At 39.8% G+C, this 17,742-nt stretch overlaps 1 protein-coding gene across 5 annotated transcripts in view; it reads left to right on the top strand.

The window, feature by feature from the left end:
* Nucleotides 1-17,742, top strand: part of OPA1 (OPA1 mitochondrial dynamin like GTPase) — a 128,059-nt gene that overhangs the window by 21,084 nt on the left and 89,233 nt on the right. For 3 of the 5 annotated variants that reach the window (XM_033958403.1, XM_033958400.1, XM_033958401.1), the window contains 6 exons: nucleotides 3,623-3,733; nucleotides 8,604-8,657; nucleotides 9,687-9,791; nucleotides 14,570-14,656; nucleotides 14,824-14,937; nucleotides 15,633-15,713. In XM_033958403.1, the coding sequence (XP_033814294.1) occupies nucleotides 3,623-3,733; nucleotides 8,604-8,657; nucleotides 9,687-9,791; nucleotides 14,570-14,656; nucleotides 14,824-14,937; nucleotides 15,633-15,713 (552 nt within the window). The remainder of the gene's footprint in view (nucleotides 1-3,622; nucleotides 3,734-8,603; nucleotides 8,658-9,686; nucleotides 9,792-14,569; nucleotides 14,657-14,823; nucleotides 14,938-15,632; nucleotides 15,714-17,742) is intronic. The other 2 variants (XM_033958402.1, XM_033958404.1) reach the window with 1 other exon arrangement.

Below are 17,742 nucleotides of genomic sequence, written 5' to 3'. Positions count from 1 at the left end.
CAACTGGATTGCAGCCCTTGAGGATCAACATTGGACAACCCTTTTTTTTTTTTTTTTTAATTTCTTTATTCATTTTTTCATATTACAACAAGTGTATCAGAAAAATACATATAATCTTATAAACACACACTTGATTTTCCTTCATGAATACTTTAAGTACAATATATCATATTTATATTCATATTTTTATAATGTTTTAGATAATATGTAAATCATTTAATATGTATGACAAATATAAATAAAATAAAAAAGCCCCCCCAAGCCCTCCCTTCCTATTTCAGAAAATCTAACCTAATACTTCAAAATGCATTAATTAATTCATACATATTGTGAGGTAAATAAAATAATACCCACCCACATCCCCACTTAACAAATCTCTTATTATGGGAAAATGTTATTAATCATTACAAAAATCTGTTAATGGTCTCCAAATCTTCAGAAATTTACCAAAATAACCTTTCTGTGTTGCTATTGTGCGCTCCATTTTATATATATGGCATACCAAATTCCACCAAAAGTTATAACTTAATCTGTCATCATTTTTCCAGTTACATGTTATTTGTTGAATTGCTACTCCAGTTAATATGAATAAAAGTTTATTATGTGACTAAATTTGACTTTTTGCTCTCATTGTTGTACCAAATAAAATAGTATCATAAGTCAAGGCTACTGGATTGTCCATCATCCTATTTATTTGAGGCCAAATTGATTTCCAAAATAATAATATATATGGACAATAGAATAAAAGATGATCTAATGTCCCCGCCTCAAGATGACAGTGCCAACATTTATTAGACTTAGAGCTATCTAATTTTTGTAAACAAACAGGGGTCCAAAATGCTCTATGCAAAAGAAAAAACCATGTTTGTCTCATAGATGCTGATACTGTACATCATATCCTCCAAGACCAAAGTCGTGGCCATTGAGATGCATTAATTTGATGCTTAATCTCAATGCTCCAAATGTCTCTAAGACCATGTTTTGGTTTTTTATTTACAAATCCAGATATTAATTAAAACCCTTTTTAAAAAAATTTCTTTATTCAGTTTTGCATATTACAACAAGTGTATCAGAAAAAGTCATATGATCTTATAAATACACATTTGATTTTCCTTCATGTAACACTTTAAGTACAACATATCATTCCTATATTCATATTCTATAATATCTTGAATATTATGTAATACATCTAATACGTAAAACATTGGACAACCCTGCTTTTAAGCATAATGGGGCAAATTCTATAAGAAGCGCCCAAAGGTTAGGCGCTGAAATAGGCACCGTTTAGCGTGATTTAAGTAAAATTGGCTGCTGTTTAGTGAATCACGCTGAGCGGCATCTATTTTGGAGGCGCCCAAGAAATAGGCCAGCTCTAGGCACAACTAAAAAGTTAGGCGGCCATGCGAGCGCTTAAGTACGCTTAAGGGCAGTGCCTCTGTAACAAGGCGCCTAACCTGCAAAGTGGATTATTCCATGACCATCACGGATTTTGATAAAACTTTATGCACAAAGTCCCACATGTATCAAACGAACTTTGGTAAAGTTTTAGTTTCGCCTGTGGAATATTCGTGGAGATATAGCCATTTGTTTGACCCCATACTGTAATGACATACAGTACGACAGTGACATTCTGACAACTTTGAGACACAATATCTCACGAGCTATGTTTCCAAAAAAACTGAAACTTAGCTACCCTGCACAACTTTTGGAGCTCTATTCAGTGCTACCAATAATAATTTTTGTCGAGCACTGAGTGTGGCTGAATTACAGTAAACTTAGCCGAAAAAATTAGTGCTCCAAAAAAAGTCAAAGTTTGACATTACTTAGCTCCCACAATAATTGAGTAATAAATGCGAAATTTGGCGCATAATGTCTCAGTACAACGTTGTTTTCAAAAGTACAATTTCAACCTCCAAGCTCTTTCCATTAGTTTACAAATTAAGTGTAAAGTTGCTAATTTGTGTAAAAAGGCCAAAAATAGGGTATTTTCAGCCTGCTTTTACAGAAAAATACCTTTCAGAAACTCTTTCAAATCAGTCTCATTAGAAAGAGCATATTTCAAACCCCCTAGAAAAGTGGGCTTCATTTTTCAACGCAGGTTAACGATGCCCGAAAAAGGGGGACAACGTTGGGAGATGTCACCATGGGAGATGTCACTTGTGCCTATTTTTTGAAGGCTGCCTAAATTTTTAGAGGCGCCTTGTTACAGAATTGCTCTTCCTTGATAGGCACCTAAGTTTCAATTATTGCTGATTAAAAAGCTTAATTGAGCTTGTTATTCGATTTAGAAAGGCGCTTATTTAGTTGGGCGCCTCCAAAATAGGTGCCTAACATTAGAGCGCCGGTTACAGAATTTGGGCCCAAATATCTGTTGGCATAATCATTGTTGTTCAGATTTCTTTTTTTTTTTTTTTTGTAATCTTTTGTAGAGTTCACTGTTTCAACCAGGCGTTCGAATTTATGTGACTGCAATGTGAAATCGATTTTGAATATTCTCATTCATAATGAAAACTGTCTAGTAGCGATAATTACATTTCAGAAATTTGTCTTCCTGTAAAATGCGATGCTGCATCAAGAAAGAATTGGTTCACGATCTGCAGGCGGGTCACGATTCTAAGAGTGCTCAAGAAGATGTTCATAAATCATATTTACCCCCTTTAAACGTTGCAGTCCACTAGCTTGGGAGCTCTTATTGGTTACAAGAACCTCTCTTATGGACAGTATATCTTATCCCATTCGTGGCATGATTTACTTTAGAAGTTGCTTTAAAAATGTAAAGCTCAGGGTTTCTATACTTTAAATGTTTCTCCTGAGCTGAAGTCGGAGCAAAGTAGAGAGCAATGAAAAGCCCCACATAATGCTAAATATTGCTTAAATTGGGGTTAATAGTTATAGGTCATAGCTTTGAGGCTTCTCTGAATGATTTTTCTGTCATTTAATGGTAAATTGTCCAGAGAAGAGCGACTAAAATGGTTAAGGGGCTGGAGGAGTTGCCATACAGTGAGAGATTAGAGAAATTGGGCCTCTTCTCCTCTAGAAAAGAGGAGACATGATCAAAACATTCAAAATACTGAAGGGAATAGACTTAGTAGATAAAGACAGATTGTTCACCCTCTCCAAGGTAGGGAGAACGAGAGGGCACTCTCTGAAGCTAAAAGGGGATAGATTCCATATGAACGTAAGAAGTTCTTCTTCACCCAGAGAGTGGTGGAGAGCTGGAACGCTCTTCCAGAGTCTGTTGTAGGGGAAAACACCCTCCAGGGTTTCAAGACAAAGCTGGACAAGTTCCTGCTAAACTGGCACGTACACAGGTGAGGCTGGACTCATTTTAGAGCACTGGTCTTTGACTTGGGGACTGCCGCGTGAGCGGACTGCTGGGCACGATGGACCACTGGTCTGACTCGTATTCTAAAATATTTTTAGGGTTATGGATCCCAAGTTATAACACCCTGTTCACAATTTGCATCTTTAGAAAGTGACAGATGAAGTATCTTTCCAGACTATTATTATTTTAATCTACCCATTCATTCCTGTTTCTTTTCTTGCTTTTTTGTTTTCTACCCTTTTTAGTTTTTATTCTCTTCCCCAATTCATCACATTTCCCTTTGTAAACTCATGGCAGGGCCTGCTTGGTGAACTCATTCTCTTGCAACAGCAAATCCAGCAGCATGAAGAGGAGGCGCGCAGGGCCGCAGACCAGTATAGCTCGGGCACCTCTCAACAGAAGCGCAAGGTGATGGTTTCTAGGGCATTCTCTGTGGAGAATTCTTCAAGCAGTGTTATGGCCTTAAAGGAATTATGCGAAATGATAAAAGCCCATTCTGGTGTAATGTGTCTGGAAGTCTTGTACCCTAGGGTTACCTCTGTGAAAGCTACGCGTTATTTGCAGAAGCATGTCATTTATATCTTTCAGCTCCGCCTCCTTTCCTCAGTGGGCTGACCCCTGTCTCCTTCATTTTCTCTTTCTGCAAGCAAGTTGAGAAGGTGTTTTTCTGCTCTGCTGTTTTTGTTATTTTCATCGTGCTAAGTTGCTTTAAGGTCATAACACTTCTTGATGAATTCCTCCTTAATCTCTTAATGAACCACAAACAGTAATCATAACACAAAATATGTAGGCAAGGATATTATTATTCCTTTAAATTTATTGTATGATTAATGCCTGTCTTTACATATTAATTATTTCAGAGAATCTCTACATATTCATTTTTTAAAGAAACTAAAAATATGCTGGAGAATGCTTTAAGCTGAAGGATTTTTATCCTCCTTCCCATTCCCTTGCTACCAAATATTTCTAAATTGTGATTTTTGGGTGTTTTTTTTATTTTTATTTTTTAAAAGCACTTAATTATCATTTTATAGTGCTGTAAATATTCTGGTTTTATATACCTGCCCAAGATATCTTAGAGCAGGGGTGCCCATGCTTTTTTGGCTTGCGAGCTACTTTTAAAATGACCAAGTCAAAATGATCTACCAACAATAAAAATAAAAAAATACACAGAGCACACTGTACGCAGAGAAAATGTTAATTATCATTTATATTCAGGGTTTTTTCAAAGAGGTCAAGACAGATGACTCAGTAACAACTATAGAAAAATAATCAAATATAATACAAAATATAGACAGCAGATATAAATTCTCAAAACTGACACATTTTGATCACTAAATTGAAAATGAAATCATTTGCCCTACCTTTGTTGTCTGGTGATTTCATGAGTCTCTGGTTGCACTTCCTTCTGACTGTGCATCCAATATTTATTTCCTTCTTTCTGCCTCCTGCATGCTTCCTCTCCTCCATGCCTTATTCCATTCCCCAACCAACATCTCTATCTTTCCCTCCAATTTTTTCTTCCTCTCTCCTTGCATGCCCCCCTGCTACCCAACACACTCCATTCCCTCCCCAACTTTAAACTTTTTCTTCCTCTCTTCCTTCCCCTTCCCCTTTCTTTCTCTCTCTTACCCCCCAGCCATTGCCACCAATTTCTCCCTGCTTCCCCAACGCAGCAACAGGCCAAATGTGTGCAGCGACTGCAGGGAAACGGAGAAATCCCGGGCTCCACAATCGACTCACGTTGCCTTTGCAATCTACTAGTAGATCTCGATCAACCTTTTGGGCACCCCTGTCTTAGAGTCTAGGTGGTTACCTGAGGTAGTCTGAAATCATAAGGATTTATCAGTGGGATTTGAGTCCTATAGATCATCCCTCTGAAAAAGGCGCACTACGGACACCTCTTCGCCAGAGGACAGGAAACCTGACAATCCGCCGCCAGAGGCCGTCCCCTCAAGAGGGTCCTGGAAATCCTCAAAAGGGTCCAGGTCCTTCATCCAGGCCGACGCTTCTCAGACCACAAATCCTCATCCCAAGTCACCCGCAGGTGCTTGGACAAGGGAGGAGGAGGAGGAGGGGACGCCAAAGGAGAAGAGGGAGGCAAAGCCACAGGGGGTGCGGAAGAAACCTCACTCCCCGAAACCCCCTGGATGCATGCGGAACCCCTAGTCACCTGAAAATAGGTTCTGCATAAAGAAAAAATTATATCAGGGGAAAAAAAACCCTGGAGGTCCCAAGGGACTCCCTGCCACAGCAGGGGACCCAGCAGAAACCTGCTCCTGTTTTTCCAATACAGTGGGAAGGTTACCTGAGGTTGCAGACAAAATGAAGGGGCCAGACTGAGAAAATGGCGAAGTTCCCGCCAAAAATGCTCCCTTCAGGGCCTGTAGCAGCTGGGGAACCTGAACAGTCCCAGCCGCTAAGACAGGCAAGCCGGCATCAGCTGTTAAAAAATCAGCTGAGAGGAAATCCTTTGTACCCTGACCGTCGGCGGTCAAGGGAATCCCTCTGTGGGCAGTGGAAGAAGACCAGTCTTTCCCACTGCTCCTAGAAAACTCATGAGGCACTATCAGGGAGCTCTGGGTGCCTGCAGCTGCTGCCAACGGAGTTCCTCCACCGCACTGGCCTGAACACCACTTGCACTGGCCGGCCGCGAGTGCCTCGTGTCTGGAGCACAATGAGCACTTTTTTCCTTGTGAAGTGCTCATTGCTCCATATGTGACCTAGCTAGAAATAAGGTGCCAGTTAGATGTAAAATACAGTGAAATTAAAGGGAAACAACCCTTTAGACCAGCACTACCTCAGGAATTATTATTTATTTATTTTTTTACAGAACAGACTCCACAGGCTCTCTAAGCAATATGCCTTGCTTGATTTAGGGGGCAAGCTTACTGCTGAGGCTCCTCTAAAAAATTGTGGGGAGGTGGAGGAAGTGGGGAAAGGTTTGACACCTTCGAGGTTGGACGGACCCCCCAAACAGGGCTCACCCAAGCTCAATCCTGCCAAAAACAGGGACTAGAAATCCCTAAACAAATTCCAACAGCCCTACTAAGGGAGATGAGTACAGCTCACTCAGCACCTGCTGAAGGAAGACTGATAGGAATAGGGAAAGGTATCTATTATGTACTATTCCTCAGTTTTGTTTTCAGTCGCCACCTTCTGGTCATGATTGGATATATACCCACTCTACTGGTCTGGAGAGTGCTAAAGAAAATTAATTAGGTTTCTGATTCTCTCCTCTCATGGCACACGTCCACAGAGCTCTCGTAGAACTATGGTTACCCGACGTCCAGATTTACCCAGACATGTCCTTATTATCACCAACTCTTTTCAATTTGTATCTGGTCCCTTTAGCAAAGTTATTAGAGTCCTGGAACATCAAATTCATCTTTACTGATGATATACCGCTGTTAATATTTGTGAATAATAACCAAGAAGATGTAATTTCTGTCCTCAATAGAAAGTTGAAGGATCTTAACATCTAGCTAGCAGGCAACAATCTAATTGTAAATGCAGACAAATCCACAACTATGTGGCTATTGCAGCCAATCTGCACTATGTATACTTCAAGAACTCACTGGCAAACCCATCCAACTTAAGTCCAAAATCCTGACACTGGGAATATGCTTCAACTCTGAGTTAATCTTCAGACCTCAAATAAGCCACATAGTAAAAATATCCATCTACCGCCTAAAACTACTGCAGCAATTAACACCTGTGCTGACTGCAGATAATCTAACAGAACTAATTCATGCTTTCATTACTAGTCGGCTAGATTACTGTATTACATTATTTTTAGGGTCAAGCATAGCCAATCTCTCCCGCCTACAACTAATGCAAAACATTGCGGCCAGGCTTCTAACAGGTGCACATATTACTGACCACATTACGCCAGTACTATTTGAATTACACTGGCTGCCGATAACCAAACAAATTGAATTTAAGCTGCTTTTTCTAGTCTTCAAAGCCTGGCATCTTCATCTTCCAGAGTATCTTCTACAAGAAACTGGCCAGATATCAGCCTAATAGAGCTCTAAGATCATGTCAACATGGACCGATTTGAAATCCCAGGCCTGAGAGAGATAAAACTACAATCAACTAGAAAGGGAGCCTTTTCACATGCAGGGTCCCAATCTATGGAACTCAATACTTCAAGGACTCCTTGAAGAAATCCCCTACTTTTCCTTCAGGAAACAATTGAAATCAACTCTGTTCCACCAACACTATGGGCTCCTTTTACTAAGCTGCGTTAGGGCATTAACGCGTGGAATAGCCCACGCTAAAATGCCGCGCGCTAGACGCTAACACCAGCATTGAGCTGGCGTTAGTTCTAGCCGCGTAGCGCGGGTTTAGCGTGCGCTAAAAACGCTAGCGCAGCGAGCCCTATGGAACCCTATGCGATTACTCGCCATAGTCTGCCTATGTCTACATAGTCTTATGTTGTCTTTTTGTATGCCTATAGTATTCACGGTACATCTCTTTCCTCTCTTCACATTTCTCTAGTTAAATACTTCTTACGTAGACAGTATAATTAGACTGGGAGCCCACTGGGACAGAGAGGGAACATTTTCTAATGATTAAAAATGTAATCCTCATTTCTAATGTATTAGTATTGTAAACCATGTAATACTCATGTACAAGTGGTATATCAAATAGAATAAAACCAATCCAAACTCCATTACACATCTCCCTCGTTATTCGCGGGGGATAGGGGCAGAGCCGGACCGCGAATAGGGAAATACCGCGAATATCTGGCTCTGACCCACCCTCGCCTCCCTCCCACCTTTCCCCGGCATCCCGGCCTTACCTGATGGTCTAGCGGGCTTTCGGGGCAGGAGCAATCTTCAAGTCTACGACGGGAACTCTCCACAGCCATTTCCTATTGGCGATCTACACGGGGCAGGGGGGGAAGGCAAAAATATGGGTTTGGTTTTTTTCCCCCTTCCCCTAAAAAAAATCACGATTGTGTGAAACCGCGAATGGGGAGGGGGAAGTGTATATGTTAGAAGGATAAATGAATATTTGTGCTTTCATAAGGTGCTATAAAATTATTTGTTTACTTCTAATTTGTAATTTTTATTATAACAATGTAGATTGTAATTTTCCTCTTGATAGTAATCCACCCTGAACCATATGGGATAGAAGTGATGTATAAGAACCTGAACAGAATGGAAGAGTATAGGTGTCTGGTCAAGATATGTAGGACACACACTTGATCATTTATATTTTTCATTTCGTTTGTACCGTTTGATAATAATTTTATGAAATTTTGTTGTAGGCAACAGATAAAGAAAAGGCTGACCAGCTTCAAGAAGAACTTGTACGAACCCAGGTATTTGGGGTTTTGGTTGTTTTTTTTTTATGATAGGAAGACTGAACTGTCTTAACACTTGTATACCTGCTATTTGGGGAGAGAGTGTGGCGCAGTGGTTAAAGCTACAGCCTCAGCACCCTGAGGTTGTGTGTTCAAACCCACACTGCTCCTTGTGACCCTGGGCAAATCAGTCAATCCCCCCATTGCCCCACGTACATTAGATAGATTGTGAGCCCACCAGGATAGACAGGGAAAAATGCATGTAAACCATTCTGAGCCCCCATGGGAGAATGGTATAGAAAATTGAATAAATAAATATCTTAAAAGAGTCACAATGAGCCTTAAATTGATAACAACTCAGCAGCAGACCTAAAAGTACAACAGGGCTGCCTTCAACTCTTCCTAATCCCAGTGCTTAATGTAGAGCACTGTTTGATACCTTATTTAAAGATGATGATAATCTCCCTTCACCAGAAAACTGCTGAAGGAAATAATCTGCTGTTCAGTGAGTTTGATCATGCACACGCATATACAGATCCCATCATAAATTCTCAGAAGCACAATATAAAGAGGAAGTTGCCCATGAAAGCTGTCCTTTTTAATTTTACAAATCTGTCCGATTTTGATGGAAACAAATGTGTATACAGTGTTCCCCCAGTCATTCGCGGTATTCTCCGACCTGGACTTCCTGTGCTAAAGTCGGGCTTCACCAATCAGGAGCTGCGTGTCAAGGCAGCTCCTGATTGGTGAAGCCTGACTTTAGTGCAGGAAGAGGCGGTCGGAGCATACCGCGAGCGATTTCCTTCACTCGCCAGTGCTCCAGCTGCCGTATCCTGCCTCCCCAGGTGAAAAACCGTATTTGCGGTATTTCGATATTCGCGAGGGTTCCTGGAACGGAACCCCTGCGAATTTCAGGGGAGTACTGTATAGTAGGTCTGAAACGTGCATATACTTTTCCAAAAATTGCTTCTTTCTGTCACTAGAGTGTCCTACATTATGAAACATCAGCTTTTAAAATGTCTTTTTTTTATTATTATTGTTTTTAAGCTGAAATACCAACGGATTCTGGAGCGTTTGGAAAAAGAAAATAAAGAACTAAGAAAGGTGGTGCTTCAAAAGGATGACAAAGGAATCCACCAGAGGAAGCTAAAGGTAGGACTGTAGATCACCACCCCCACCCCACCCCCCCCCCGCATTTATGCACTTGCTATGTGTGATTATCCCAGGACAAGCAGGCAGGTATTCTCACTAATGGGTGACATGATCCAACGGAGCCCCGATGCGGACGCCTCACAAGCATTTTTGCTTGAGGAAACTCGAAGTTTCGAGTCGCCCGCACCGCGCATGAGCGAGTGCCTTCCCGCCCAGACCAGGGTGCGTCTCCTCAGTCCTTACTTTTCTGCGGAGCCGAGAAGTCCGTCTTCGACTCTCTGCGTGAAGATTTTTCACTTGTGCCTTTTAAAGTCCGTGGTTTGGGATTAATTTTCTCTTAATCGCTGTTTTTCGTCGTCTTTTCTTGTTTTTTGTTTTTTTTTAAATTCTTCCATCTGTCCGACCGGGCAGGCCACGTGGCCGCAGCCCTGCGGCTTCGATCTTGCGGCGGAGCTTTTCCGGCCTATGTCCCGGCCTATCACCGGTTTTAAAAAGTGTGCCAAGTGCCAGCGCGCGATTTCGCTAACGGACCCTCATCGACGCTGTGTTCGGTGTCTCGGGTCTGAACATCTTCTGAAATCGTGCCGGCCTTGCTCCACACTCACCGCACGTGCTTTCAAGCGCCGTTGATTCTTGTGGGAATCGCTGTTCAGCATGGAGTCCTATGTTTGAGTCAGCAGGATTAATAATTGCATATCTCAGTACTTTATTTATTTATTTAATTTGTTTTCTATTCCGTTGTCCCCAAAGAGCTGAGAATGGGTTAAACATACATAATTTCAGTACAAGTTTACGATACAAGTTTTTATCCTAACTTGATACATACTAAGGTCTAATATTGATGTACAGAATATATAGGGCTCCTTTTATTAAGTCGCATTAGGGCTTTAATGTGCAGAATAGCAAGCGCTAAATTGCCGCACACGCTTGACCTTAATGCCAGCATTGAGCTGGCATTAGTTCTAGAAACGTAGAGCGTGGTAATTTCCTGCGTGCGCTAAACGCTAGCGCACCTTAGTAAAAGGAGTCCATAGTCCTCTGGTTACAATTTGCCATAGTTATCCGTACAGTGCAATTTAAGATATTTCTTTTTATAATTAAATCTTTATTGATTTTCAATTTAATTTCAAGCATAACACTTGCACAGAAAGCAATAATCATAATAGCATAAAATTAATTATACATCCAGTAAAGAAAACATTATTTAACTATTTATGCTCAAGTCCTCCCTCTAGATCCAAGTTTTAGAAATAGCGAAAAAATAAGAAAAAAACAAGAAAAAATAAAATTTCGAGCAAGATGCTAGAAGCTATAGCACTGAAAATGAGCTGGAAAAATTATGATAGGTTAAACTATAACTTCTGGTGGAATTCCGTATGCCATATATATATATAAAATGGAGCGTGCATTAGCAACACAGAGAGGTTATTTTGGCAAGTTTCAGAAGATCTGGGGACCATTAGCAGATTTCTGTAATGAATGAAATCATTTTCCCATAATAAAAATCTTATTAAGAAGGGAGGGGGGTGGGTTTCATTTTATTTAATTTATCTCATAAAATATTTGTCATTATTTTTATTATAATTGTTATGTGTATTGGGAGGGGAGGGAAAAGAAGGGTTTAAATTTTAACAACAATTATTATACATATTAGGTAATACAGATATTTTAGGTATTATTGTTTATAAATACAGAATAATATATTGTATTTACAGTGATACATGAAAGGAATTCAAGTGTATGTTTTATGTGATCGTTTTAAATTTCTATGTTACACTTGTGGATGTATGAAAATGAATAAAAAAATTTCAAACAAAATGAGATCTTATAATTATCACATAGGGTTGAAGATTTTTCTCCATCCAGACAAGACATTGCCACAAAAGTTGTCAATTGAGATGGTTCAAAGAGCACCTACTTAACCGAGCGGTAACACACGATACATTTACATGGATGTCTCAAATAAAAGGTAGCCCCCAAAGATGTAACCCCAGGTTTCAAAAGAAGAAATTCACGGTGACGCTTCTGCGTCTCCCGTGTAAGATCAGGAAACATCTGTACTTTACAACCAAGAAAAACTTTTTGTCTATTTTTAAAGTAAATTCTTAACAACCATGTTTTATCTAACGGAAGATATTTCTTTTTAAAGATGCTTTCCAAGTTTAGCTGTCCTTATAAGGATTTTAAAACTTTTCTTAGCCCTTTTTGCATTGGACCTACTTGTTGCATCCCCGCCCTGTTGTCCTTTTCCGGGAATCCTTTCTTTTCTTTAAATTTTATTGTAGCTCTCCTTTTTTTCCTTTTGTATCTGTTTGTCCAGTCGTGATTTTTGTTTTCTGTCCTTCTATGTTGATGGGTTTATGGTATATTATTTGTATTACCCCATTAATTATTATTGTACAACCACCTTGAAATATATAAGGTGGTAGATGAAATTTATAATAAACTTGGAAAGTTTTCCAGTATAAGTTTTATCCTAATTGACACACATAGATAGATTCTTAGCATTGCACACACATTTCAAGCTAGCCAATTTTTGAGTCAGCATGGAGATAGGACTGCAAAGAAATGTACTTTGGTACTAGAACTATGGTAAATCCAACCTGCAAACTGTCTGTGTGTGTCAATTAGGATAAAACTTATACTGGAAAACTAGTGTTTACGCCCGATACATCAACGGGTGCTAGAATAGATATGTAGACTTTTAGCACAATGGGGCGCTGAGAGGTTTCTTCCTTTCTCCCTGCCCCCTTTCTTTCTTTCTGTCTGTCTCTCTCCCTGGCCCCCTGTCTGTCTGTCTTTCTGTTTCTTCTCCCTTCCTTTTACCTCCCATGTCCAGCAGTACCCCTTCCCTGCTCCCCCTGTCCAGCAGTAACCCCTCTCCCTTCCTTTTACCTCCCCCCTCTCCAGTAGTACCCCTTCCCTGCTCCCCCTGTCCAGCAGTAACCCCTCTCCCTTCCTTTTACCTACCCATATTCAGGCTCCCATTTCCTCTTTTACCTTCCCTATTTCCAAACTTTAACAGTGCAATACAATTAATTGAACATAAAATACAGCATAAAACGCGCTATTAACTACACAAATAATACATAAAACAATCATTTTCTCCTACCCTTCCAATTATTAATACAATATGACATATGATGTGATTACAATATTCTCTCTATCCCTTCCTCTGTATCTTAATTTCCCTTCTTATCCTTCAGTTCAGTCTCTTTTTTTTCTTTCTCTCTTATCCTCTGTATCATCCCCCCCCCCACCTTTCTTTCTGGCTCCCTGGCTTCTCCATCAGCTAGAGGGAGCAGTTTCCTCAGCTGTTGAGTTACTTGCTGGATCAAGCGCTTCTCTTTCCTCTTCTAGCCCTGTTCTCAGCCCATCCTTTCCCAGCACAGCCCGGAAACAGAGAGGCAGGGACACGGTCGCTGGAGACACTGTGGCTCACTGCCACTTTCCTTCCCGTCCTTTTGCGTTTGGGAAGCCAGGCTTCAGCCATCTTCCGCTGTGGCCTGCAGCCGCCGCAGCCGACATCCGCCTTGGGGGATTCTCGCGCATGCGCACTCCTACCTGTGGTGCCCTATAGCACACGGAAAACGGGAGCACGCAGGTGGGAGTGCGCATGCGCGCTTAGGGCTTTATTATATTAGATTTGATTGCTATACCACCTGAGTAGCGTGTACAGATTCAGAAAATAGAATGTTATGCTTTTAATAGACAGTCCTACAAATGTCAAGGAATAAAAGGAGCACCTAGAGAACAAACTAGAAACCGTTAATGACGCCTATAGGAATATAATGGGTATTTTTAATGGTCAGTGCATTCAAATGGGTGTAAAAAAAATTGAAATAATGCTTTGTAATTGAATCATGTCATTTGGTAATATGTTGGATCTGATGAGTCAGCAAATTTAGTTTGTTATTTAGTCCGTGTTTTAATAATGTATGTTTGTTTTGTGATCCTCCTTGAATAAAGGCGGACTAGAAATAAACTAAAGCCCTTTCATGAATTCCCCACTTAGGGCTCCTTTTACAAAGGTGCATTAGGGCCTTAACGTGCGAAATAGTGTGTGGTAAATTGAGCTGGCGTTATTCTAGAAGCGTACTGCACGGTTTAGCGCACGGTAGTTTTGTGCGTGCGCTAAAAACATTAGCGCACCTTTGTAAAATTGTTCTTAATTTATAGTTCATAGGTGTGCTATTAACAGTTCAAGTTTGATGCAGGTATTTTGACATCTGCATGATGTTTGAGCTGCCCTGAATTGCTCTTTTTTGGGTATTTTCGCATTTGGAGACATTCATCATAATTTAAACATATTTGGAAAGCTATAATTATGTAGAGTACGTATCTTTTCAAAGACACTCTTTAGGAATTGGGACTTAAAGCAATTTAAATACAAATGCTTCAAGCATATTCCCTGTTTGTCCCGATGGACTCGCATGGGGCAGTGGAGGATTAAGTGACTTGCCCAGGGTCACAGGGAATAGCGCTGGATTTGAACCCACAACCTCAGGGTGCTGAGGCTATAGCTCTAACCACTATGCCACACTCTTTACAGTGCTGTAAATTTTAAATATAGGTACCTTCGTGTTATCTTGAAATGTAAGTGTATAACTTTGAAAATGGCCTGGAGAAACCGAAATCTTTGGAAACGTAAGATTTTTTTTTTTTTTATCACAATGTAAAGGAAACCATTTAAAAATGCATGCATGTTAAAGTATCCTAAAAGTCAGAATTCCTTCTTAAAATTCTTTGCTTTAATTTCTCTGATTTGTTTCTCATAGAAATCTTTGATTGATCTTTACTCCGAGGTCCTGGACATTCTTTCTGACTATGATGCCAACTATAACACTCAAGATCATCTGCCTAGGGTAGGCACGAGGGCAGAGCCCAACCAAACTGATCTCTTGTGTAAATCTTTTTATATATTGTAATGTGACTTTTGCTTTTAGAATTAAAGGCATTCTTGTGGTATTTTGTTAGTTTGGAGGTATTTCCCTTTTTACCATTGAATTGGTCTTTTAATTTTCCCTCATAGGTTGTTGTGGTCGGAGATCAGAGTGCAGGCAAGACCAGTGTGCTGGAAATGATCGCCCAAGCAAGAATCTTTCCACGAGGATCAGGGGAAATGATGACGCGTTCTCCAGTCAAGGTAGTGATAGAAACTACTGTAGTTCAAAACTTGATGCAAATTAATTAGCTCCTCTTGAGGTAGTTGAGTAGAACTAATCTTGCTAATGTTTTTAACTTAGCAAAATGAGGACTTAAATTTGTGGAAGGCCTTGTGAATAGAGAATGGCATAGAGTTCCTATGAGCGTTGGGAGCAGTGCGGGCCATTCAGTGTGGCTCTCTGCGCTAAAAACTGCTAGTGCAGTTTGATAGAAGAGGCCCTAAGTCATAGGGCTCCTTTTACGAAGGCGCGTTAGGGCCTTAATTCGTGGAATAGCGCGCGCTAATCCGGTGCATGCTATAAAAATGCTAGTGCACCTTCGTAAAAGGAGCCCATAATTTTCAATCCCTACTGATTTTTATTACATTTTTCATGTTCCAATGCAATAAAAAAAAAAATTGTTTACCCTGAAAATGTAGTACACACTTGCTTCAGTTGCCAAACTCCTGGATTTCAAGGCCAGGAACTGTTTCCTATGTTCCTGAGAGGCTCTTGGCTTGAAAAAAAAATGGACTGCCTGCAAAAAAATATCTTTGATGTTGAAAGTAATTCTTCAATACAAATAATTATTCTTCCTTTTATAGGAGGGTTTTTAAATTGCTTGTATCCGATTCCCCTTTCATCCTGGCAGTACAGGCTTTAAGTGACGCTACATGTTTCTTTCCTCTGATTTTAGGTAACTCTGAGTGAAGGATCCCACCATGTAGCTGTTTTTAAAGACAGCTCGCGGGAATTTGACCTTACCAAAGAGGCAGATGTAAGTGTAAATTGCTATTATAAATTTTGAGCAACTGTGCCACCTGGGTGGCAGTCTGTCACTTTGTAACAGAGCTAATCTCACAAACAGTGGTGTAAATTTTAGAAAACCCCACATACTCCCTCTAAGCCACTATCTAATAAAGTGATACCAAATCCTTATATGTGAAGTCAATTTGCTATATCTATGTCTGTATATGTCCGTTTGGGGAAGGATGGACTGGGGAGGGCTTCAATGGCTGCGAGGGTGTAGATGAACTGGAGTGAACTTTGACAAAAACTTCAGTAGTTGGAACCTAAGAACAGTACCGGGCAGAGCTTTAGATTCTTCGCAGAAATTTTCAGATTGTATCAGGTTGAGCAGACTAGATGGACCATTTGGGTCTTTATCTGCCATCATCTACTATGTTACTATTAATATAGCAGATTATGTAGTGGTGGAAAAAAGCCTCTGAACTGGCTGCTGAAGAAAAATGCAGCAATCTAGATATGTATAAAAGGATTGTGTGACATGTATATTTTTCAACCGTGTTTCTCATATATTGAGTGCTACCAAATCGAAAAGAACATTAATGAATGAACTTTTAATGCTAGAGAAGTTGGAAGAAAAAGGAAAAAGAAATACTATTAGTTAAAATTAAGATTATTATTTTTTTTTTTAGGAAAAAAAAAGATGGTTGTTGGTTTTTGCCAATGATTCTATTGGGAGCTTTATGAAAAATCACATATAAGCACCGGATGGTGTCTTGCTCCAGTTCTGAGGCTTTTTTCCACCACTATGTAATCTGCTATATTAATATTACATTTCATTACATTAGTGATTTCTATTCCACCTTTACCTTGCGGTTCAAGATAGATAGATAAAGTTGACTTCACATTTAAGGATTTGGTATCACTTTATTAGACAATGGTTTCAAGGAAGTATTTTGGATTTTCTAAACTTTGCAGATTCAAAATGAAATTGACTAGGTTGATAATTATTTGAGTGTCCACAAAATGAAAAGAAATGTGTAAAGTCCTTCAGCTGTGTCTTCAGGTAAGCATCTGCCTAGCAGATAATGTAGGCTGCCTGCCAAGAAAAATATTCATTCCTTTTGCATTGGTGATGGTTATAATCTCAAGCGCTTCATTAACAAAATTGACACTGGGCTGTGAAGTTAGGGAGCCTCCTGAAGTCTGCATTACAGTTGCCCTTCATGAAAATGAGAAGGAAGAGGTGTTAAGAAAAGTGTCAATCACTGGCATCCCTTCCTATTTTTTACTGGCTCTTAAAATACTTGACAGGTACCCACCCCTGTTCTGCATGTTAAGTTTGTTCTGATAAATTATGAGGTTTCACAAATGTAAAATCATTTTGCTGTAAGCCGTAATGATTCCCTGTTGAAAACTGCGGGACATAAGAAATTGTTTGTTTGTTTTTTAATCTTTATTCATTTTCATTTCTTACAACAATTGTATAATAAACAATCAAAAAAAAAAATTTAAACAAATTACTTGACATTCTTACTTATAATCATTAAAGTATAAAAGAATCCCTTCCCACCCCCATCCATTAATAATATATCAATTAACAAATAACATATTTCCCAATCCCACCCCACCTATATCTTATAAAATAACAAGGTGTTTAAGGTGTCTGATCATTAGAATATGTAATCAATGGCCCCCAAATCTTTTTAAAATTATGATAATTTCCTTGCTGTATAGCAAGCACCCTCTCCATTTTATAGATATGACAAACTGAATTCCACCAAAAAGTATAATTAAGTTTAGTATATTCCTTCCAATTTCCAGTAATATGTTGAATGGCAACCCCCGTCAGTATTAATAAAAGAAATTGTATTATAAATACAGTAAAACTTGGTTTGCGAGCACTATTCAGGCAAACTGGGAAAATCCCTTCTCTTCAAAATCACAGGTCTTTGGAACGACCTCACCACCCCGCTGCGGAACCTGAGATCCCTTCAGTTATTCCGCAAACAACTGAAAACCTGGCTTTTCAGCAAATTGTAGCTCTCTCCTTCCCCCCT

Source organism: Geotrypetes seraphini, chromosome 9, assembly GCF_902459505.1.
Source record: "Geotrypetes seraphini chromosome 9, aGeoSer1.1, whole genome shotgun sequence".
In the NCBI taxonomy this organism is placed as follows: domain Eukaryota; kingdom Metazoa; phylum Chordata; class Amphibia; order Gymnophiona; family Dermophiidae; genus Geotrypetes; species Geotrypetes seraphini.
Note: the sequence above shows the minus strand (reverse complement) of the source record. Positions and strands in the feature narration are given on the sequence as shown.